Source organism: Eulemur rufifrons, chromosome 19 (assembly GCF_041146395.1).
Source record: "Eulemur rufifrons isolate Redbay chromosome 19, OSU_ERuf_1, whole genome shotgun sequence".
In the NCBI taxonomy this organism is placed as follows: domain Eukaryota; kingdom Metazoa; phylum Chordata; class Mammalia; order Primates; family Lemuridae; genus Eulemur; species Eulemur rufifrons.
This window is the reverse complement of record NC_091001.1, coordinates 57,891,587-57,917,734: the sequence shown is the minus strand read 5'-3', so window position 1 is coordinate 57,917,734 and position 26,148 is coordinate 57,891,587. Positions and strand designations below refer to the sequence as shown.

General features: G+C 35.6%; 1 protein-coding gene across 1 annotated transcript in view; it reads left to right on the top strand.

Annotated features, from left to right (window-relative positions):
* ALMS1 (ALMS1 centrosome and basal body associated protein) overlaps positions 1 to 26,148 on the top strand; it is a 169,892-nt gene that overhangs the window by 103,617 nt on the left and 40,127 nt on the right. The window contains exons 13-15 of the mRNA XM_069494170.1: positions 1,765 to 1,935; positions 7,525 to 7,662; positions 9,963 to 10,133. Coding sequence (XP_069350271.1) covers positions 1,765 to 1,935; positions 7,525 to 7,662; positions 9,963 to 10,133 — 480 coding nt within the window. The remainder of the gene's footprint in view (positions 1 to 1,764; positions 1,936 to 7,524; positions 7,663 to 9,962; positions 10,134 to 26,148) is intronic.

Below are 26,148 nucleotides of genomic sequence, written 5' to 3'. Positions count from 1 at the left end.
TGAGGGAATTTGTCAGTACTAGACAGCCCCTTCAAAAAATACTCAAAGGAGTTTTAAACATTGAAAGTAAAGGTTGATACTCACCAGTCTAAAAATATTTGAAAAAAAAATACACCTTTTATAAAATAGTAACACAAGGGAGAATACAAAGCAACTAAGTAACAGTCAACATAATGTCTGTTACAGTATCTCACATATCAATATTAATATTAAACATAAATGGCCTATTATATCAGGTAAAACAGACTTTTAATCAACAATAGCAAAAAAAAATAAGGTTTGTCTTATATGGCTTTTATTATTTTGAGGTATGTGATGGTACAGAGTGTTCATGCTGCTACTGCTGCTATGTACTCTCTGGAATCTGGGAGGATTTGTGAGGAGAATGACCACCACTTACAGTTGTTTGTGTTGTACCACAATATATAGTAACTTAAAATTTTTTATTTGAGGAAGGGACATCTTTTTCTAATTTCCATAAAAATGCGCTAAGAGCCATCTGTTTCCTGGAATGCTAGAGCCCAAAGCTCAGAAGAAAGGTCTCAGCCAGTGGTACATTATTTGTTGTCATCAGCACATAGATAGTGGGCCATACCTTGGTAGTCAATGAGTTGACCTCGGAAGAGAAGAGAGCCCATTTTGACTCCTTGAGGAGCTACCGCATTGAGAGATTTGGTAGAAGAAAGGACAATAAGGATTTGCCAGAGAGGTAGGATAATAAGAGAAAGCTGAGAAGAGCCGAATATAATCTGTAGATTTGACCTAGAAGGCTTGGTCTTATCCTTGCAATCTGTCCTGAAGACCCCTTCATGGCTTATTTATATTTATTTTCACTGTCCTGACGATTCTAGTACTTACCCAGCTCTTATTGCCATACACATATTAGGAGCTCAGGAAATACACAAAGTACAGGATCTTGGATTAGAAAGAAAAACCATTTTGTAGAAGATAATTCTGTGGTTACTACAAACCTCTATATATGTCCAGAAATGTTCTTTTGCCTGTCAGATGTGGCATTGATGATAGATTAGTTACTCTTATCATGAATGTAGGAATATTGAAATATATTTTAAAAGAAAATTAAATCCTTCAGATCTTTTATTTCTTTATCATGTATCATTTTCCTTTTAATGTTTTATCTTTTGTATCATCAGATTAATCTTCCTAAATGTAGCTAATAATATTATCCTCATATTTAAAAATCTTCAACAATGTTGCATTTCATGTAAAATAGAATTTATGCTCTTTGGCTTGGGATTCCACGTACTGCTTATTTTGTCCCAAGCAATTATTTTTTAGTATATCTCACCACTCTCCTTAAAGTATTCTGCAATCCAGCCTGACCACAAAAGTGTCCACTATTCTTATATATACTCCTTGTCTTTGCTTACACTGTAACTTCTGCTTACAATGCCTTGCTTCCATCCTCTCCTTATCAAAAAGCCCACTTTTTTTCTTCAGGGCACAATCCATTTTTCTCCTTCGTCCAAAAACACTCCTGAGCTAGAAATACTTTCCCTCTTGAACTGACATTCCACTTTGTATGTCTTCTCTTACATCATTTGCTTTTCTGCCTCATATTGTTGAAATTTATTCTATATGTCTTACAGCTTCAGTTTGACTAGCATCTCCTAATTGCCTTACAACGTTCCCATTGTAGTACCTTTTTTATAGAAGTGGTCTAAGAGGCAATTTTTTAAAAAATCTTTTTCAACTTCTTGTCTATGTTTGTGTTAATTGTATTACTTTCCCATTTTTCCATAGGATCCAATGATGCCATTGCTCCAGACTTCCCAGCTCAGGTGCTAGGCACCAGGGATGATGACCTCTCAGCCACTGTTAACATTAAACATAAAGAAGGGATCTACAGTAAGAGGGCAATGAGTAAGGCATTCTTGCCAGTGGGGAAAAAACCCTTGCAGAAAGATAATGCAGGTAACTGGTTTGGCATAGTATATTTTGTGGTTTTCCCCACCCCCTCCCTTTATCCTAAATGAAAATATTGTCCAATTTTTTTATCCATTTTCCTGCTTTGTTATGCAAACTTTTCTCCTTGCTGTTATATTAGGTGTATACAAGAAGGTAAAATTGGCTGGGCGCGGTGGCTCACGCCTGTAATCCTAGCACTCTGGGAGGCCGAGGCGGGTGGATCGCTCGAGGTCAGGAGTTCGAGACCAGCCTGAGCAAGAGCGAGACCCCGTCTCTACTAAAAAAAAATAGAAAGAAATTATATGGACAGCTAAAAATATAAAAAAAATTAGCCGGGCATGGTGGCGCATGCCTGTAGTCCCAGCTACTCGGGAGGCTGAGGCAGTAGGATCACTTAAGCCCAGGAGTTTGAGGTTGCTGTGAGCGAGGCTGATGCCACGGCACTCACTCTAGCCAGGGCAACAAAGTGACACTCTGTCTCAAAAAAAAAAAAAGGTAAGATTTTTGAAAACACTGAAGCTTTATTTTCACCATGGGGAATAAAATACAATGTATAATAACTTTTGAAATGAAATAATATCCAGTCAAGTGTGTTTTAGAGACTAAAATCCATAAAAGAGTCTTGATTAAATTGCCTCATGAGTTTATCTCTTTCAGATGTTGCAAACTAACATCTCATAGGCTAGATTCTGCAGGGAGATATGTGGCTCACATGATGTTTTAAAACTTTTTTATTTTGCTGCCAACATTTAAAAATAAGATTTTGAGCTTCTCTTAAAAAAATCATAATATTTGGTTACATTTGGCTCACATTCTTTCATGGCAGTAATCACCTGCAGCTTAGCCATGGCTATCCTCTGCAGACACAACATCCATTCTCCTGTTTGCTTCAGCCTCCACAACTCTCAGATCCAGTCTGCTTCATTCGTCCATCTTAGCTGTCTCGTCACTGTGGGTATTTGAGTTTCAACCTTATTCCTAGTTAGAAGTCTCACTGTTTTATGAAAGCTTTTAATCTTTAGGGATCCACTTGCTTTTTTTCTTCTGCATCTCTGACATTATACTTCTTTAGTTGATACATGATATTAATAATATTTATTAAATGAAAACTCCAATAGTCACTAAAAATTCTAAAAGTATAATTGCCTGTGTTTATTTGTTACATTCACACTTTTTTATTCCTATGTGTAACTATTAGCCAAATAAGTGCTACTGATCCCAGGGAACTTTTTAAACATAGGGTGGCTCTGTGTTCTAGTTTTGGCATAGTGTTAATGACTTTGTATGATGGCATCAGTGCCCTTGTGAGGAAAATGGGTGAGGTCTGCTTGCCAAAGCACACACATTTATTCTCTAGGTGATTTTTGTTGCACTGCAAAGCATATTGAAGTCTGTTTATAAATACCTTTTTAAATGAGGTGAAAGAGGTATATCTGCCAGCTAATGTTGAGACTGCCAAGTAAATAATAAGGAAAAATATTTTTAAAAGTATAATTCATAAATGAAAACCCTCATGCACTAGGAAATCCCTTACCTATTTGCCACTACCTATATGCCAGTGGCAATTTGGTTGACACAGATAACCCTAAGGTCCCACCGTAAGATACCTCGGGAGAGGGTAGATATGGGAAAATTGGCAGGGAACTAAGTGAGCTCCAACATAGTCTGCAGGAAGAACTCACTGGCTATACCTCACCATTAAACTGGATCCCCCTACCCAAAAAGAAAACCCAGTACCCATAAGGGAAAATATTGACAAATATGACACACATTAAAGTAAGAAATTCTATAAATTATAAATACCAAATAAGAGAGTGAAAGGCAAGCCAGAGTAGGGAAGATATTTGTGATACATGTATCCCACAAAAGACTTACATCCATAGTGTAAGAAGAACTCTTACAAAGCAATATGAAAAAGATATTCAACCCAATAGAAAAATGAGCAAAAGACTTGGATGGGTACTTTACAAAAGAGAATATCCAATAAACATATACAAAATATTTTACTTCATTAATCATCAGGGAAATGCAAATTAAAACCACAATAAGCTCTACATACTCACAAGGATGACTGAAATGAAAAAGACAGTACTGTGTTGGTAAGAATGTAGAACAAGCAGAACTCATTCACTGCTGGTGAGAGTAAACATTGGTATAGTGACTTGGGAAAGCAGTTTGGCATTACCTACTAAATTACACAAAAGCGTAAACTACATGCCCTAACAGTTCTGTACCTAACTGTATACTCAACAGAAGGGGATTCACACGAGCACCAAAAGACACACATACAAATATTCTTCACAGCAATATTTCTAATAGCTCCTAACTGGAAACTACCCAGATGCCCAGTATTTATCCAGTGGAGTGGATAAATTATGGAATACTAATACTATTGAATACTAATTAGCAAATGGGAATGAGTGAATGATAAATATATGTAACAATACTTAATCTTGCAAACAATGTGAGAGAAAAAAGCAAGATACAACAAAAAATACTATATTATTCCATAAAAAGTTGAAAATTCAAAACTAGTTTGTTGTATTAAAATCAGATAAGTGTTACCCTCAGCACGAAGGAGGTAGGAAGGAAGAATGGGGAGAGCAGGTAGGTGTCTAGCCAGATTTTATTTCTTGGCCTAGGTAAGGTTGTATACACTTGCTTATTGATAATTCACTGAGCTCTATGTTTGTGCATTTTTCTGCACGTTTTTCTATACAATAAAAGAGATCTTTTTAAAAGATAGATAAGGTATTAGAAATGTCTAAAAAGGACATACAAGACTCTCTTAGAGAAAATTATATAACTACATTGAAATATATTAAGGAAGACCTGGAGGATTATACAATCATAATAATAAATTTAAGATGTCAGTTTTCCCAAATTAATTTCTAAATCCAATGCATTGCCACTCAAATTCCAATAGAATTTTTCATGGAATTTGACAGGCTGATTCTAGAATTTTTATGGAAAATCAAAAAGTACATTTAAAGAATAAGGTAAGGGAACTTGCCATATCAGACACCAACACTTTTTTTTTTTTTTTATTTCGTCTTATTGTTATGGGGGATACAGAATTGCAGGTTACATACGTTGCCCATGTACCGCCTTTCCCCCCAAGTCAGAGCTCCAGGCGTGTCCGTTCCCCAGGTAGTGCGCGTTGCACCCATCAGGTAGGTGTATGTCCCTCCCCCCCACCCCCCCTTCCCGAGTCAGCACCTTCAAGAGACACCAACACTTAATTATACATGTAGTTTATTTAAGACATCATTTGCAAAAGAATACACAGAAAAAAAAAAAATGAAACAGAGTGGTTACCCAGAAACACAACCATGAATGTGGAGACTTAATATATACAGAAATGGCATAACAATCCATGGAGAAAGGGTGAAGATGAACTATTCAGTAATGTCTGGGCCAGGCGTGGTGGCTCACGCCTGTAATCCTAACACTCTGGGAGGCCGAGGCGGGTGGATCATTTGAGCTCAGGAGTTCAAGACCAACCTGAGCAAGAGCAAGACCCCGTCTCTATTAAAAATAGAAAGAAATTAGCTGGACAACTAAAAATATATAGAAAAAATGAGCCGGGCATGGTGGCGCATGCCTGTAGTTCCAGCTACCCGGGAGGCTGAGGCAGTAGGATTGCTTGAGCCCAGGAGTTTGAGGTTGCCGTGAGCTAGGCTGACGCCATGGCACTCTAGCCCGGGCAACAAAGTGAGACTCTGTCTCAAAAAATAAATAAATAAAAATAATGTTTGGACCACTGATTATGTGTACAGGAAAAAATCAAATCACATAAATCACTACTGCACCTAAACCAAAATGTATAGTATTCCAGGAATATTAAATGTAAAAAGGAAAACTTTAAACTTTTAGAATTTAGATGGTCTATCCTTATGACCATGAGATAATTAAGGATTTCTTAAACAAGACACACAAAGCACAGATCCTAAAGGAAAAATGTAATCAAAGTGACATTATTAAAATGAAAATTGTGTGCATAAAAGGTACCATAAGCAATTAAAAGATAAGATACAGACTGAGAAAAGATATTTGGAACTCATATAATTTTACAAGAATGTTCATTGCAATGCTTTTCAATACTAAAAAGCTTTTCAGTACTTTTCAATGCCGTAAATTGATCAACAGGTGAATTGATATATTAATAGAATAGAGTACTACCTAACTTTGGAATCAGAGTCACATATCTTAATGTGACTAAATCTCAAAATCACATTGAGTGAAAAAGGCATGTTGCTTAAAGGTACATACAGTATTATACTTTTTGTATAAAGTTTAAAGACATGCATAACAATACTGTACATTGTTGATTATTATATGCAGTGTAGTAGAGTTAAAAAACATCCTTGAGATTGATAAACTCTAAATTCAGTATAAAGGTTACTCTTGAGAAGAGAGAATGGCATCATTGAGACCTTACACAGGAAATCATTGTATCTACAATGTTTTCTTTCTTAAGCTCTATGGTAGATACTTTGGTGTTCATTATGTTATATACTTTTAGTGATCCTGAAATATTTTATTAACATTAAAAAAAATTTTAATGATCTAAAAATTTCAGAAGACATTGAGAGATTAGGAAGATTGCAGTAATAGAAATTAGAAAAATGAATAAATTTAAAAGACATAGCATGGTAAATAACAAAACTGGTGTTTGTTGTGTTTTTAATCTCTATTGCCTTTCCAATTTTTTTGTTGAAGAATATTCCTACTCACAGATAAGAAATGAAAAATGATAAAGAAAATAGAAATAGAAAATATTAGACAAATTTAAAAAGCTAGAACTACATGAGATGTTTAAAAATTATATAAGAATGCTATATATAAAATACAGATGATATAAATGCTTTTCTTGGATTATATGAAATACCAAAATTGGCTCCATTAAGTGATAAAAACTTTGACTAGGCCAAAAAACTTGAAAGCATTGTTCAAATCTACTTTTTTACTTTGAAAAACATACCTGATATCTCTCTCTCTCTCTCTCTCTCTAAATACACACACACACACACACACATATATGTATTTTTTTTTTTTAAGAGACTTAAAAAAGAGTCTTACTCTGTTGCCCAGGCTGGAGTGCTCATAGCGTGGTTATAGCCACTGCTCAAGTGATCCTCCTGCCTCAGCCTCCTAGAGGTATGTGCCACCATGCTGGCTAATTTTTTTTTTTTTTTTTTTTTTAGAGACAGGGTCGCTGTTGCTCAGGGTGGTCTCAAACTCCTGGCCTCAAGTGATCCTCCTGCCTCTTCTCCCAAAGTGCTGAGATTACAGGCGTGAGCTACGACACCAGGCCTATACTGTTTTTCTTTTTTTTTTTTTTTTAACCATTACATCAAGCCATCAAAGAACAGATTTTATTTAAAGTGTTATTACATTTAAATTGTTGTACACTAAAAATATGGAAAAGTTTCTAATTTATGTCATAGTTTTTACATAGTGGAGCCTAAGAGGTGCTTTTTTCCTAATATAAAGGGATTTGAAGTTTTGTTCGTGGGTGTTTTTTGAGGGAGTTACTTGTCTATGATGTTTATCTTTTTCTTCTCTGTGAGATCAAATATGTTGTTATTCCAGATGCTTCAGTACAAGTGCCCATTACTGGTGATGAGAACCTCTCAGACAAAAAACAGAAAGAAGAAATCATTAGTACAAGGGCAGTGACTAAAGTTGCCCAGCCTGAAGACAAAGAATCCTTGCAGAAAGACACTGCAGGTAGCTAAACTGGATTGTCTGCATATTATTTTCTTCTGGTCTTCTAAAATGAGACTATTCCTTTAAGGCTATAAACAGAAATGTATTCTCTATTCTCTTTTTGCTATCTTCAATCCTCCTTTATTTTGTTCATATTTAAAATAGTTAAGCTACATTTTTTATATACTTTGGCAGGTAAAATTGGCCTATTTAAAGCTCTCTGAGATATTTCTGGAGAACTTTTGGATATAGTAAACAAATTAATCTCATTGCCAGAAATTCATTTAATGGACTTTTACCTCTGCTGAAAAAATATTTCAACACCATGAGATACTGACTCTATAATACCGTTGTTGTATATAATCCTTTATTCTTTTTGAATTCAGGCTGTTAACTTCCTACCTTTCTGGTTATTTTACTTCATTTGGATTATTCTGATTAAAAATGTCTATAATAACGTGTTCATTTAGGATTAGTTTTGGCTCTGAGGGATGAAAACAAAAACGAAATAACATTGGCTTAAAGAAGACAAAAAATTATTTCTCTATCTCCTAAAAACCCAGAGGTAGACATCCAGTGGTGACATAGTGCTCCAGAGTATTCAAGAAACAAAGCTCTTACTCTCCTGTTATTCTAACACTTTTGGCCTCCATTCTCAAGCTGAAGCCATCAGCCCCTATTCCAGCAAGCAGGAAGAAAGGGAAAGAAAAAGCATATTTCTTCCTTTACGCATACTTCTCAGAAGTTACATGTACCATTCCTCTTACATCCTGTTGGCCAGACTTAGACACATGGTCACACCAAGCTAAATTGCCAGGGAGGCTGGGAAATAGTCTTTATTCAGGTACCCATATGCCCAGCTAAAGTTAGGGTTCTATTTTTGAGGAAAAGAAAAATGGATATTAGAGGACAGATGGCAGTTTCTGCCACAATTGTAAACTAGAAACACATTTTAGAGCATAGTTAGCCACTTCTCTTCTTCATGTTTCGCTTTTCTAAAAAAGATATTGTATTCTGCACAACACTTCAAAATTTTACCCCTTTTTTTACTGTTGCTAAATGAATGGTCCAGAAACAGTTTTGATCACATTAGTCTCCTAATCAAAAACTTTAGTTTCCATTGCCTTAAGAATAAAATCTAAACTCTTTTAGCATAGTCTTCCAGAACATCAGAATCAGCTCCCAAACAACCTTTAGAATGCTAGTTCTTATTTCTTTTCCTCATAAATTCTATAATCAAATAAACCACATACTAGCACTATTTCTTGGTTGCTCAGTTGCTTTCCTGACTCCATTCTTTTGTTATGTAGTCACTTTTGCCTAAAATACCTTTTTCTTTCCATCTCAATGTATATCCCATCTTAGCTGTCTTCTAATGTCCAAGTCAATTGTCCAGAGTTCTGTGATACTCCTAGGTGGAATTAGCTTTTCCCCCATTGGATATTATACCTTTTTATCTGTCTCTCTTTTATGCTGTAATTCATTAACTTGGTATGACATCTATTTATGTACATGACTTTTGACCCCATTTTAGATTGTTTTCTTTTTTTTTTTTTTTTTTTTTTTTTTTGAGACAGAGTCTCACTCTGTTGCCCAGGCTAGTGTGAGTGCCGTGGCGTCAGCCTAGCTCACAGCAACCTCAAACTCTTGGGCTCAAGCGATCCTCCTGTCTCAGCCTCCCGAGTAGCTGGGACTACAGGCATGCACCACCATGCCCGGCTAATTTTTTCTATATATATTTTTAGCTGTCCATATAATTTCTTTCTATTTTTTTTTTTTTTAGTAGAGATGGGGTCTCGCTCTTGCTCAGGCTGGTCTCGAACTCCTGAGCTCAAACGATCCGCCCACCTCGGCCTCCCAGAGTGCTAGGATTACAGGCGTGAGCCACCACGCCCGGCCTAGATTGTTTTCTAAACACATTTCTGAGCGGTCTTTTTATTTTTTTCTTAATGCCAGTAACAAAGCCTTTCACATAATAGATGCTTAAAAGGTATTTTTAAATATTTTTTGTTGGCCAGGAGCATTGGTTCACACTTGTATTCCCAGCACTTTGGGAAGCTGAGGCAGGAGGATCTCTTGAGGTCAGGAATTTGTCTCTACAAAAAATAAAAAATTTATCTATGTGTGATGCATGCCTGTAGTCCCAGCCACTCAGGAGGCCGAGGCAGGAGGATCACTTAAGTCCAAGAAGTCAAGGTTACAGTGAGCTATGATCACATCACTGCACTCCCACCTGGGCAACAGTGAGACCTGTCTCTAAAAAAAATAAAGTAAAATCGTCAACTTCCTGTTTGTATAATGTATTAATTTCCCTCTTTTAGATTCCCGTGGTATTACTGCTGCAGAGCACTCAGCTCAAGTACAAGACACAAAGATTAAAAACCTACCAGACACTAAAGCCGTTAAACAGAAAGAGAAGATCCATGGTAAGACGACAGTTCCTATGGAAGCCTGGCCAGAAGATGAAGAATCCTTACAGATAAATATTGAAGGTAATGGGATTGAGAGATGTGTGTGTGTATGTGTATCTGTGTCTCTGTATGTACATGAGTGTCAGTGTATGTGTGTTTCCATTTTACTCTGATGAGAATATAGTCCCATGATTTAAATAAAGGTTCTTTTTTTTTTTTTTGCTTTCTTATGCAAATACTTTCAATGCTACTTTATCTTTGTGGATATTTGTATTGATTTGTAAAATATTTATTCTAGAAAAAGATAGTAGCAACTTAGAAACAAGATTAAAAATAAATATGTAAGGCTGATATCTATTGAAAGTGAAACATCATGTCTCAGTACTAAAACAGGGAAAACCTAAAGGTATTCCAGAAGACTGTTACAAAGACAGTGAGAGCATAAATATAATATAAACTTTTTAAAAAATTGCAATGAAACAGAACCAAAGTTAAATCTATTTATGTTTTTTATGGCCCCCTTTTTCTGACATAAAAGAAAAGCATATAGAACACAAACCATTACTACCTGTCAAGCTTTACTTCTTAGAGTAATAGAACAGTACCTAGCTAAGGAGAGAAAGGAATCAAGGAGCTAATCTACCTAAACTGTATTTTGAAAATAGTCTCGGTTCAACTGCTTACATCAAGAGGGTATAAAATAAATGATTTTTGACAAGGGCACCAAGACTACACAATGGGGAAATAATTGTCTTTTCAACAAATGGTATTGGGAAGAGTGAATATCCATATTCAAAAGAATGAAATTGGACCCTGTCTTTACATCATATACAAAAATTAACTCAAAATGGAGTAGAAACATAAATGTAACATCTAAAACTGTAAAACTCCTAGAAGAAAACATAGGGGACAAGCTTCAGGACATTGAACTTGGCAACAATTTCTTGGATGTGACACCGAAAGCACAGACAACAAAAGCAAAAATAAACAAATGAGATGTATCAAAGTTGACAACTTCTACATGCCAGAGGAAACAATAAAATAATGAGCATGAATAGGAAACCTACAGAATGGGAGAAAATATTTGTAAATCACATATCTGATAAGGGGTTAATATCCAGAATATATAAGGAACTTCTGCAGCTCAACAAGAAGAAAACAACCAACCTTATTTTAAAATGGGCAAAGGACTTGAATAGACAGTTCTTCAAAGATGATATACTAATGGCTAATAAGCATATGAAAAGATGCTCAACATCTCTAATCATAACAGAAATGCAAATCAAAACCACAGTGAGATACCACCTCACACCCACTAGGAAGGCCATTATCAAAAGAACAAAATAACAAGTATTGGTGCATATGCAGAGAAATTGGAAACATTGTGCGCTCTTGACGGGAATGTGAAATGGTGCAGGCATTATGGAAAATAGTGTAGGTTCCTCAAAAAATCAAAAAGAATTACCGTATGATCCAGCAATCCCACATCTGGGCATATAACCTAAAGAATTCAGCCTGGTGCAGTGGCTCACACCTATAATTAAGGCACTTTGGGAGGCCAAGGCAGGAGGATCACTTGAGCCCAGGAGTTCAACATCAGCTTGAGCAACATAGCGAGAACCTGTCTCTATAAAAACTAGAAAAATTATCTTGGCATGGTGGTGCATGTTTGTAGTTCCAGCCCAAGAGTTTGAGGTTGCAGTGAGCTATGAAGATGCCGTGGCACACTAGCCGAGGCAACAGAGCAAGACCTTGTCTCAAGGAAAAAAAAAAAAGGAATTTAAGGAAGACCTCAAAAAGATATCTGCACATCTATGTTTATCATAGCATTATTCACAATAGCCAAGAGGTGGAAGCAATCCAAATGTTCAACAACAGATGAATGTATTTAGAAAATGTGAATTACTATTTGTCGACTAGAAATATAATAAAATGTGTTATAAACATAAAAAGGGATTGTAGAGTCTTAAAAAAGAAAGAAATCCTGTCACATGCTACATGATGAATGAACCTTGAGGACAATATACTCAGCAAAATAAGCCAGTCACGAAGGACAAACGCAGTTTGATTGCATTCAATATGAAGTATCTAAAGTAGTTGAAATCGTAGAAAGAGAAAGTAGAAAGGTAGTTGCCAAGAGCTGCGGAGAGAGTGGACAGAGAATTAGTGTTCAGTGGGTGTAATTTCAGTATTACAAGATGAAAAAGTTAGAGATCTGTTGCACAACAATGTGAATATACTGTACACTTAAAATGGTTAAGATGGTAAATTTAATGTCATACGATTTTTACCACACAAAAATAATAAGATTAAGCAACAAAACATTGCAACTCTGCAGTGGGTAGTACGGGAGACATAGCTTGCAAAAGAAAGATGGAAATATAATCTGTACAAGCATGCTCTAGAAGGTACAAGAAAATTTTTCCTAAACATTTTATACTCTAAGTAATTTTAGAAGACGTGAAATGTGTGACATAAAAGTTGATGTGATAATGAGATGAAAAGGTAGATTTAGGGGATAGAATAACAAATTGAAGTGAAAAAATTATACCAATTAAGAGAAGAAAGAAATGAAAGCAATTAGAAAAATAATGGAATTTGAAGACTGACAGTGAAAATCCAACACAGTGATATCTGTTGTTATCTCTAATGAAACAACAGAAAAGTAATAAATAGATAAGGAAGAATTAAAGCTACAACTTAAAAAGAAACTTTAAGTTTCCTACTAAGTCCTAGGAAAAATTTGCATGTAATGATCAATACTGGGACATATGTTGGTGATGGTACTGAACTTCAAGGAAAAAGAATGAATTCTTCAGACATCCATGCAAAAAAAGCAAGAATAAAAGCAAAAAAGACCATTAGGAAGAGGATAGGCAGATGAAAGGGAGGTTAAAGTTAGTGTTAAATGAGCTAATTGCATCTTTAAAGCTGATAAATCAAGAAATACATGATACAGAAACAACAAAAATAAATAAATGGTACTCGACTAAATTAAAAAGCTTTTGTACAGCTGGAGAAATAATCACAGAGCAAATAGACAACCTACTGAATGGGAGAAACTATTCACAAACTATACATCTGTAGATCCAGAATCTACAAAGAACTCAAACAAATCAGCAAGAAAAAGACAAACAGCCACATAAAGAAGTGGGCAAAAGATGTGAATAGAAGCTTTTCAAAAGAAGATAGACAAATAGCCAACATGAAAAAATGCTCAAGTGTCACTAACCATCAGGGAAATGCAAATTAAAACCACAATGAGGCCAAGCACGGTGGCTCACGCCTATAGTAATCCTAGCACTCTGGGAAGCCGAGGCGGGAGGATTGCTCCAGGTCAGAAGTTCGAGACCAGCCTGAGCAAGAACAAGACCCTGTCTCTACTAAAAATAGAAAGAAATTATCTGGACAGCTAAAAATATATATAGAAAAAAATTAGCCGGGCATGGTGGCGCATGCCTGTGGTGGTCCCAGCTACTCCGGAGGCTGAGGCAGAAGGATTGCTTGAGCCCAGGAGTTTGAGGTTGCTGTGAGCTAGGCTGACACCACGACACTCTAGCCCGGGCAACAGAGTGAGACTCTCAAAAAAAAAAAAACAAAAAACAAAACCCCACAATGAAATATCACCTTACCCCTCTCAGGATGGGTACTATTAAAAAGTCAAAAAACAATGGATGTTGGCATGGATGCAGAGAGAAAGGAACACTTATACACTGTTGTTGGGACTGCAAATTAGGACAACCTCTATGGAAAACAGTATGGAGATTTCTCAGAGAGCTAAAAGTAGATTACCATTCGATCCAACAATCCCACTACTGGGTATATACCCAAAGGAGAAGAAGTCATTTTTATCAAAAATACACCTGCACTCGAATGTTTATTGCAGCACAATTCACAATTGCAAAGATGTGGAATCAACCTAAGTGCCCGTCAATTTATGAGTGAATTAACATAATGTGGTGTATATATACCATGGAGTACTACGCAGCCATAAAAAGAAATGAATTAATGCCTTTTGCATCAATTTGGATAGAACTGGAGACCATTATCCTAAGTGAAGTATCCCAGGAATGGAAAAACAAACACCACATATGCTCTCTAACGATTTGGAACTGATTGATGGGCACACATGGGCACAGAGAGAAGTAAAATTCATTGGAAATCAAGAAGGAAGAAAGGGGAGAAGGGGAGGGGTAAAAATCTACCCAACAGGTACAATGAACTATTCGGGCGATGGGCACACCAACAGCCTTAACTTATCTCTAAAAGAGTTAAAATCAAACTGTAAAACATCCAAAATCTTAAGCAAAACAGTAGGGGCAGGCATGGGGGTAAAGGGAAGAAATAAGAAAACAGTAAATTAGTAACAAAAGAAAAAATGTGACAAAATAAAACAATGGAGAGCATACAAGACTATATATGTATAAATCAAATTCACCTGTGTAAAAAAACTTTTCAGCTGGGCATGGTGGCTCACACCTGTAACCTTAGCACTCTAGGAGGCCGAGGCAGGAGGATTGCCTGAGGTCAGGAGTTCGAGACTAACCTAAGCAAGAGTGAGACCCCATCTCTACTAAAAAAAAAAAAAAATAGAAAAATTAGCCAGGCCTGGTGGCGTGTGCCTATAGTCAAAGCTACTTGGGAGGCTGAAGCAGGAGGATTGTTTGAGCCCAGGAGTTTGAGGTTACAGTGAGCTATGTTGATGCCACTGCACTCTACCTGGGGTGACAGAGTGAGACTCTGTCTCAAGAAAACAAAACAAAACTTTTCTGATTGAGTTAAAAAGCAAACTCACTTCCAGGCTATATAACAGAGACATCAAAAGTAAAATAGGATGGCCGTGGTGGCTCACGCCTGTAATCCTAGCACTCTGGGAGGCCAAGGCGGGAGGATCGCTCAAGGTCAGGAGTTCAAGACCAGCCTGAGCAAGAGTGAGACCCCTTCTCTACTAAAAATAGAAAGAAATTAGCTGGACAACTAAAAATATATGGAAAAAATTAGGCAGGCATGGTGGCGCATGTAGTCCTAGCTACACGGGAGGCTGAGGCAGAAGAATTGTTTGAGCCCAGGAGTTTGAGGTTGCTGTGAGCTGGCCTGATGCCACTGCACTCTAGCCCAGGCAACAGAGCAAAAGTCTGTCTCCAAAAAAAAAAAAAAAAAAAAAGTACAATGACTCAGAAAGGTTTAAAGTAAAAAGAAAATTTTACTTTCAAAATTTGAAGAAAATTTTTCTTCAAAAAGAAATGTGGGGGCCGGGCGTGGTGGCTCACGCCTGTAATCCTAGCACTCTGGGAGGCCGAGGCGGGTGGATTGCTCAAGGTCAGGAGTTCGAGACCAGCCTGAGCAAGACCCCGTCTCTACTAAAAATAGAAAGACATTATATGGACAACTAAAAATCTATATAGAAAAAATTAGCCGGGCATAGTGGCGCATGCCTGTAGTCCCAGCTACTCGGGAGGCTGAGGCAGTAGGATCGCTTAAGCCGAGGAGTCTGAGGTTGCTGTGAGCTAAGCTGACGCCACGGCACTCACTCTAGCCTGGGCAACAAAGTGAGACTCTGTCTCAACAAAAAAAAAAAAAAAAAAAAAGAAATGTGGGGACATTAATATAGATGAGGTTAAATTCACCAAAAGTTTTGCAGGAATTAAAGAGGAATATTTTTATACTGATTTACATTCCACAATGCAGATAGTTTGCATAAATCTTTAAACATCAAATAACTTAGCATAAAAAATTCACAAAATGAAAACCGCGGGTTCCATCAATAAGGAAGTTTATGTTGCCTTATAAAAGAATGAAGATACAAAGTTATATGAAAACAACTCTTAGGCTATATCATTAGGCAAAGGATGCTTTAAGGAGTAGAGAGGAAGGTTGAATTTGCTTGGCGGGGGGCGGGGGGAGTAAAACAGACCATAAACTAATAGAAACCCCTACGAGACTTTCAAAGAGAAACGAACAAATACAGAATAATAGTAGGGAGCTTGAACACACATAGTTAGCTCATGACAGATTGTGGAGATGAAATTTAGTTTTAAAAAGTGAAATTAAACATCTGGGAATAATGCAAGTATGAGCTTGATCTAATTTATATATACTTATATATGTAAAAGTCTGTATGGTTTAAAAGAACTTAAAAAAGTCTTTTCCAAATGACCGTAGAACGGTCATTTTTATTGAGATATAATTCATCTATTTTAAGTGTTATAATCCAATGGTTTTTACTATATTCACAGATATATGCGATCAACCATCACTACAGTCAATTTTAGAATCTTTTTCCTCACTACAAAAAGAAACCTGTACCCTTTAGCTGTCATCTCCTTACCTCCCCTGAGACCTAAACAAATACCAATCTACTTTCCGTCTCTATATTTTATTGAGATATAATTCATCTATTTTAAGTGTTATAATCCAATGATTTTTACTATATTCACAGATATATACGATCAACCATCACTACAGTCAATTTTAGAATCTTTTTCCTCACTACAAAAAGAAACCTGTACCCTTTAGCTGTCATCTCCTTACCTCCCCTGAGACCTAAACAAATACCAATCTACTTTCCATCTCTATAGATTTCCCTATTCTGGACTTTCATATAAATGGACCCATGTAATATGAGGACTTTGGGCCTGGCTTCTTTTAACTCAGCATGATATTTTCAGAGTTTATCCAAATTATAACATTATCAATACCCATTTGTTTCAATGACTGAATAATATTCCATTGTATGTATCTATTAACACTACATTTTGTTTATCCATGTGTCCATTGATCGACATTTGGATTATTTCTACCATTTTTCCTATTATGAATAATGCTTCTATAAATTTTCATGTACAAGTTTTTATGTGGACTTATTTCTCTTAGGGGTGGAATTGCTGAGTCATGTAATAACATCATTTGAGGAACTGTCAGACTGTTTGTCAAAGCTGCTGCCCCATTTTGCATTGCAACCAACAGTGTATGATTGTTCTAAGTTCTCTATAACCTCAACACTTGTTGTTTTCTGTCTTTTTGATTATAGCCATCCTAGAGTGTGTAAAGTAATATCTCATTTTGCTTTTGATTTGCATTTCCTTCATGACTAAATGATGTTTGAGCATCTTTTCATGTGCTTATTGTCCAGGTATATCTTCCTTGGAGAAATGTATATTCGGATTTTGGCCTGGTCTGTAATTAGATTATTTGTCTTTATGTATTCTAGATACATGTACCTTATCAGATACATGATTTACAAATATGTTCTCCCATTCTGTGTGTTGTCTTTTCACTTTCTTGATGATGTCCTTTGAAGGACAAAAGTTTTTAATTTTGATGAAGTCTAATTTATCTGTTTTGTGTTTTGTTGCTCAGATTTTGGTGTACTATCTAAGCATCCTTTGTCAATCCAAGGTCATAAAGATTTACCTCTGTGTTTTCTTCTAAGAAAAAGTTTTATCGTTTTAGCTTTTACATGTAGGTTGATTTTTGTATATGGTGTGAGGTAAGGATCCAACTGTATTTCTTTCCTGTGAATATCCAGTTGTCACAATATCATTCTTTCCCAATGAATGGTCTTGGTATTCTTATCAAAAATCATTTCATCATAGTGGCGTATGGGTTTGTTTCTGGACTCTTAATAATAATCCATTGATCTATATGTTTATCCTTGTGACAGTACCACACTGTCTTCATTACTGGAGCATGGTAGTAAGTTGTGGAATTGGGACGTGCCCTCCAACTTTGGAGTGTTTTGTTTTGTTTTGTTTTTTTGTTTTTTCATAATCCCGTTGGCTATTCTGGGTCCTTTGAAATTCCATATGAATTTTAGAATCATCTTAGAAATTTCTGCAAAGAGGCAAGCTAGATTCTGATAGGGATTGCATTGACTTTTTAGGTCTATTTGAGGAGTATTGCTACCTTAAAAATAAGTCTTTCATTTCATAGCATGGGATGTTTTCCGTTTATTTAGATCTTCTTTAATTTTTCAACAATGTTTTCTAGTTTGCAGAGTATAAGTTTTGCACTTTTTAAATTAAATTTATTCCTAAGTATTTTATTCTTTTTGATGCTCTTATGAATAGAATTTTCTTAATTTCATTTTGGATTTGTTTACTGTAAATGTGTAAAATACAAATGATTTTTGAATATTCATCTTTTATTCTTCAATCTTACTGAACTCATTTATTAGTTCTAATAGTTTTTTATGGGTTTCTTAGGATTTTCTAGATATGAGATCTTGTCATTTGCAAATATAGTTTTACTTTTTCTTTTGCAATCTGAATGTCTTTTGATTTTATTCATTTGTTTTGTTTTTGTCTTTGCCTAATTGCCCTGGCTAGCACTCCAGTACAATGTCAAATAAAAGTGTCAAGAGCCTTCTGTGTTCCTATCTTAGGGGGCAGGCAGCCAATCTTTCACCACTTAAGTATAATTTTAGCTGTTCATAGATGCCCTTATCAGATTAAGGAAGGTATCTCGGTTCCTAGTTTGTTAAGTGTTTTTATTAAGAAAAGGGCTGGATTTTGTCAAATGTTTTTTCTGCTTCTATTGAGATGATCAAGTGATTTTTTTTTTATTCTGTTGACTGATTTTTGGATATTGAGCCAACCTTGCACTCGTGGAATAAATCCCACTTGGTCAAAGTGTATAATTCTTTTTATGTGTTACTGGATTTCGTTTATCACTATTTTGTTAAGGATTCTGTTTACATCCATATTCATAAGAGATACTGGACTGTTGTTTCCTTTTCTTGTGATACTTTTGTTGAGTTTTTTTATAAGGATAACACTGGCTTCATAAAATTAGTTGGGATGTGTTCTCTTAATTTTTGGCAGAGTTTATGGAAAAAACTAGTATGTATTCTTCTTTAAATGTTTGGTAGAATTCATTGGAGTATCCATCTGGGCCTGGGCTTTTCTTTGTAGGTAATTTTTTAAATTAATAATTTAATCTCTTCACTTGCCATAGGTTTATTCAGATTGTTACTTCTTGAATCAGATCCGGTAGTTTGTGACTTTCTAGGAATGGAATTTGTCCATTTCATCTAAGTTATCTAAATTGTTATCACACCATTATTCATAGTATTCCTTTATAATCCTTTTTATTTTTGTAAGGTCAATAGTAATGTTGCCTCTTTCATTTTTTATGTGAATCTTCTCATTTTATTCTTGGTCAGTCTAGCTAAAGGTTTATTAATTTTGTTGATATTTTCAAATAACCAGATTTTGGTTTCAATTATTTTTTCTCTATTTTTTAATTCTCTATTTCATTCTTTTAAACTCTATTATTGTCTTCCTTCTGATTATTTGGGTTTTCATTTGTTCTTCTTTTCCTGTTTTCTTAAGGTGGAAATTTAGGGTTTTTTTTTACTTGTGCTCTTTCTTTTTTCCTAATATAGGCATTTATAGGTGTAAATTTCCCTCCAAGCTTTAGCTGCATCTCATAAATCTGTCATTCATTACAAAGTACTTTCTCATTTCCCTCTTGATTTCTTCTTTAACCCATAGATGATTTAGGGTTTCACATATTTTTCGTATATTTGCGTTTCCTAAATTTTATCCTGCTATTGATTACTAATTTCATTCTACTGTGATTGGAGAACATACTTTGTATTATTTATATCCTTTTAAGTTTATTGAGGTTTGCTATATGGCCTGGCATACAGTCTATCCTGGAGAATATACTATATACACTTGAGAACAATATATATTCTGTTGTTGGGTGGAATGTTCTTTATAGGTCTCTAAGATCTAGTTCAATTATAGCATTGTTCAAATATTCTATTTTCTGTTAATCTTCTGTTTAGTAGTTCATCCATTATTAAAAATGGGATATTAAAGTCTTCAACTATTACTGTTGAATTATCTGTTTCTGCGTTTCTGTCTGTTTTTGCTCATCTATTTTAATGTTCTTTAATTTGGTGCATATATGTTTATAATTTTTATTTCTTCCTAATGGATGACCCTTTTATCATTATAAAGTATCCTTCTTTATCTGTAGTAACATTTTGTATTTTAGAATCTGTTTTGTCTGATATTAGTATAGCCACTCCAGCTTTCTTATGGTTGTCATTTGTGTGATATATTTTTCCATGTGTACTTTAAAGTCTATTTGTATTTTGGGGGGTTGTTTTGTTTTATTTTTTTTTTTTGAGACAAAGTTTTACTCTTTTGTTTAGGCTAGAGTGCAGTTGTGCTATCATATCTCACTGTTGCCTCAAACTCCTGATCTCAAGCGATCCTACCACCTCAGCCTCCTGAGTAACTGAAACTACAGGTGTGCACTACCACATCCAGCTAATTTCTTTATTTTTTTGTAGAGATGGGGTATCACTATGTTGTACAGTTTGGTCCCAAACTCCTGGCCTTAAAAGATCCTCCCACCTTGGCCTCCCAAAATGGTGAGATTATAGGCATGAGCCACCATGTCCAGCTCTATTTGTATTTTTGAATCTACAAGTATGTTTCTTATAGATAGCATATAGTAGAGTCATGGTGGGGTTTTTTGGGGGTTGGTTTGTTTGTTTGTTTGTTTTGAGACAGAGTCTCTCTCTGTCACCCTGGCTAGAGTGCAGTGGCATGATCATAGCTCACCACAACCTCGAACTCCTGGGCTCAAGTGATATCCTCCTGCCTCAGCCTCCCAAGTAACTGGGACTATAGGCACATGCCACCACACCTGGCTAATTTTTTCTATTTTTAGTAGAGATGGGATCTCACTCGTGCTCAGGCTGGTCTCAAACTCCTGACCTTAAGCAATCCTCCTACCTTGGCCTCCCAGAGTGCTAGGATTGCAGGAGTGAGCCACTATGCACAGCCAGATCACATTTTTTTTATACAGTCTGACAATCTCTGCCTTTTCACTGAATTGTTTAATCTATTCATATTTAATGTTATTATTGATATAGTTGTATTTACATCTGCCATTTTACTTTTTGTTTTCTTTGTGTCTTTTCCTGGCAATATAGTGGATTACATATCCTGAAAAACTCTCTTGAAGGAAATAACTAGAATGCCATATTGATATAAATAAATGATTGAATAAATAAGTAAATGGGGAGAAATGACAGTTTCCTATGCAGAATTCCAAATAATGTATGTAGAGATTCCACCCTCAAGGAGGTGGAGCATAACTCCACACTCTTTTTTTTTTTTTTTTTTGAGACAGAGTCTCACTCTGTTGCCCAGGCTAGAGTGAATGCCGTGGCGTCAGCCTAGCTCACAGCAACCTCAAACTCCTGAGCTCAAGCGATCCTCCTGTCTCAGCCTCCCGAGTAGCTGGGACTACAGGCATGCGCCACCATGCCCGGCTAATTTTTTCCATATATATATTTTTAGCTGTCCATATAATTTCTTTCTATTTTTAGTAGAGGTGGGGTCTCGCTCTTGCTCAGGCTGGTCTCGAACTCCTGAGCTCAAACGATCCGTCCACCTCGGCCTCCCAGAGTGCTAGGATTACAGGCGTGAGCCACCGCGCCCGGCCAACTCCACACTCTTAAAGAATGGGTTGCACATTAGTAACTTCATTCCAAAGAGTGTACCGTAGGAAGGGGAAAGAAGAGTAACTTTATAGTAAAGAACCGTGATAAACAGTAACTCAGCCAGGTTGTCAAGGTCAACATCAACAGTGGTAAGTCATATTGGTAGTATGCACCCTTAATATGTACTGAGAAATGCACTTTAACTCTTAAGTCTTCCTTCCAAAAACCCGTAACCCTAGTCTGATAAGAAAAACTTCAGACAAACCCAAATGAGGGACATTTATACTTGACCATACTTCTCAGAACTGTCAGGGTAAGTCTGAAAAACTGTCACAGACCTAAGAGAAGCCTAAGGAGACATGACAACTAAATGTAATGTGGTCTCTTGGATGGGACCCTGGAACAGAAAAACAATATTAGGTAAAAAGTAAGGAAATACTAATAAAGCATGGACTTTGGTTAATAATAATGTATCTTTACTGGTTCATTCATTATAATATGTAGTATAATTGCAAGATGTTAACAGGGGAAACTGGGTATAGAGTATGGGGAACTATCTATATTGTCTTCACAGTTTTTCTGTAAATCTAAACTATTCTAAAATAAGATTTATTTTTAAAAATTCATGCATCCATTCTGACATTAGAGCAGGTTGATAGATGATAGATAAGAAAGGGAAAAGCTTGTCTTTACAGTATCATGTCAAGTAAATGTAGAAGGAAAAATAGAGTTAGAAATTTCCATATTATAACCATCATATTAATAATAGATTTAACCAAGAATCATCAATTAATGATAAAATCATCAAGTGAAAATTATTGCAGGTATTAAAACAATTATTCAGTGATTCTTGTTAAAGCCTGGTGAGGCAGACTTTATTCAGGACCATAGTGATATAGGTAAAGGGACCACTACAACAGGAATTTTCAGTGGGGGAGAGATTGGGCTCAACTCCAAATACATCATGGGCAAGTGAGAATTTACAGTCAAGGAGCAGGGTGGGAGTCAGTAGATGTAAAATTATTAAAAGATAACATCAGGGGTAAGAGGGTTTCTGGCTAAACAGACTGTTACTAACAGGGTTTTTTGCTAAAAACAGTCCAGGGTGATTAGATCACGTAGAGAATGGTGGAAGATGAGGAACCTCATCAAATATGGAGGGCAGTCAAATATCAAGGGTGGAGATGTCTTGCTAAACTGACTTAGAGTTCTTAATAAAACTAGCCTTTATAAGGAAGAGCACAGATGAACTAGAAGGGTCAGAAGCCTGACTAAAATTTGGTCAAAGAATCTTTGTAAGGAAGCAAGGTATTTATACAGCCTCAAAATATCTTATCACAAATAACTCATTAATTACAAAAGGAAGAATGTTACCTTTACAGTGGAGAACTCTGGACATCATCTTAACCAAGTAAAGTTAATAGCACCAGTGATGGGACAGATTGAAATCGCGTATTTCCAGATGTGATGCACTTAGAAGGACACATTACTTACATAGAATTTTTGTCAAAAATGCATAACTTGAATCTAATCACAATGAAACTCAGGCAAACTCAAACTGAAGGACATTCTGCAAACAATTGACTTATCCTTATCAAAAACGTTAGTGTCATAAAAGACAAAAGCTGACGAACAGTTCTAGGTTAAAGGAGACTAAAGAGACATGGCAGCTAAATGCAGTTAAGATGCTAGGTTGTACTCCAGTCCAGGGGAAAAAATGCTATAATGGACAATTTGGGAACAATTACTGAAATTTGAACACACACTGCACGCTAGTATCATATCAATGTTAATTTAACTGTATTTGATGATTATATCATGATATGTAAGGGGATGTCTTTCTCATTAGGATATATACACTATGATATCCAGGGTGAAAGGCCACAGTGTCTACAACTTATTACTTAATGGACACACTTGAAGCTCTGACTCGGGGGGATGGACGGTACATGGGCAATATATATAACCTGAACTTTTGTACCGCCATAATAAGCTGAAATAAATAAATAAATAAAGATAGTCTCGTTTATGGATTTGGAGGAAGTGAAGTGAGGTGAGAGGATCAAAATGATTCCTGTTTTGGACAGGGTAGATTTGAAATTCTTTCATGACTCCAAGTAGAATATTGCAAATATAGTTTTATATAAAAGGGTAGGATCTAGGGGAGGAATTTGGCTACCAATTGAAATTTTGTGGTAATATTTTAGAGGTGGATATGGAGGAGATCACTCAGGGACTAAGTTCAAAGAATAATGAGCATTGAGACTGCACCCTGGACAATTCATGACTAAATATGGTGTGGCTGGAAAATATAGGGAGAGCTATAATGAAAGAAAATGAGAAGCAGGAGGAGGAAAATGAGGATAGCGTGATATTTAGATGCAATTTCTAGTTCAATGCTACATTTCTTCTGGAGTTTCCCTTGTTGGGTATACTGAAAATGGACAACTTTCTATTCTTTCCTTTCCACACTCTCTCCATATATGTCTGTATATGTGAGTGTGTTGGTATGTTCTATATAACAATGTAAATGTTAGTGTGTCACAGTAAAAATGCTCTATAACCATTCTATGGTGCTTATTTCTTAAATTTTATGTATTTCTCCTTCAGCATGAACACTTTTATATCAGTATCTACTGAGCTAAATGGATTAATTTACTATTTTGTGCTCAATTTTCTTCCTGCTGGATACTAGATTAAGAGAGCATTGTAGGATAATTTTGATGTAGCTTGTCTCTTGTATTTTCATTAAATAAATGGGCATAAACCTAAAAAAAAAAAAAGTTTCTTCTTGGTAGAAAATACTGTAATGCAAAGCCAATTTATAAATAGAAAGTGGGAAAACAGTTTTAAGAAATTGAGAAACTTGAGAAAAGGGACTAATTTTCTTACTATGCAAAGAGTTTTTTACAAATCAAAGACAACCTTCATAGAAAAACAGTCAATGGACATGAACTGGACGTTTATAGTAAAAGAAATACAAATGGCTATTAAAAGACCTGAAGTAATACTTAACATTCTTAATAGTTAACGAAATATGCTAAAACCACTGATTTTGTTTTGCCTATCACAATAGCACAGAAGAAAAGATTTGGTGATCTTTAGTATGGTTGAGTACATGGGGAAACATTCACATACTCTTATAAGACTGTGTTAGAAGTACAAATTTGTTGCAACATTTTTTGAAGGTGCAGGGCAATTTGGCAATATCTAACTAATATTGAAGTGAATTTTCCCTTTTCACCCAGCATTTCCACTTACAGAAATTATAGATATACAGATAAACTATACCAGAAAAATAAAATTACACACACACCCACACAATAGGATATTCACTGTAGTGTGCTTTAGAAACAATTGGGAAAAAAACAAATACCTACTTAAATTATGGTACATCAAATCAGTTTATATAAAATGTTTGTATATGCTTAAAATTTTTATGTGAACAAATATTTTTGTGCTACTCAGCAGGAATTTATCTAAATGGACAGAAGAAACCTTGTTTAATAGTAGTTATCACTGGAAAGTGGGACTAGAGGAGGTGCAGTGATAGCAGGGAGACTTTTATTTTTCACCTTATTTGGATATTTTGCATGTTTAATTTTTAAAAAACAGTAAATCATATTTTCTGTGTACTTTGATATATTTTGGAGAAATTTTGCAAATGCTGTGTATAAAATTAATATCATTATCAGAAGTAAATAACCACCTTAACTGGTTGGACCTTTACTATCAACAAAGTGTCATGAGATGGTGATTATCTAATTCTGATGCTCTGTAGAGCCCTTTATATCTAAGAAATTTAGCTTGCTCATTTTTACTATTTCCTATACTTCAGTTCCAAATCAGGGGGACTGTGTTGATTGAAAATATTGATATTTTAAAACAAACATATTTTAGAGTAATGTTATCTATTTCCTTATTGTTTTACTTGTTTAGAGTATATTCTAGATAGCCCTTCAAAGTTTTGCTTCTTTTATCCTGTTACCAAGGTATTCCTTCTGAAATACAGCCATAATTATGTTATTCCTGTGTTTAAAATGGTATACTGGGTCTTCATTTTTTTTAAGAAAAAAATCTGAAGTCCTTGACCTGTTGTTCCAGCTCTATAGGACTTTGCCCAAAGTAACCTTTCCTACTGTATTTTCTTCTACTTTACAACTTGTATAAGCCACACACACTGAATAATTATAGTCTTCCTTTATTAGCTTAGTGCTTTCCCACTCATAGGCCTTTACTCATGCTATTTGATAAAGTGGGGAGAGGCCAGCATGCTCTCCCCGGTTAAAGGGTTGAAGTATGTTGTCAAGGAGAGTGGTACACAATGAGGAAGGAAAGTTATATAGTACTTTTATGCCTTGTTAAGTCACTTGGGTTTTGTTCTAAATGCAAGAAAAAGCCATTGAAAGTTGTTAAATAGAAGATGACAGGTCCAGTTTACATTTTTAAGATTACTTTGACCACTGTTTGAAGAATAATTGGGAAAAGGACAAGAAGGGACAGGAGACCTATTAGAGACATGCAGTATTGTGAGAGGAAATAGAATTGGACAGATTTATGATTGTTTGATCAGGGATTAATAGTAGGAACAGGAAGAGAAGGGAGTTGGAAGTATCGAGAACAACTCCC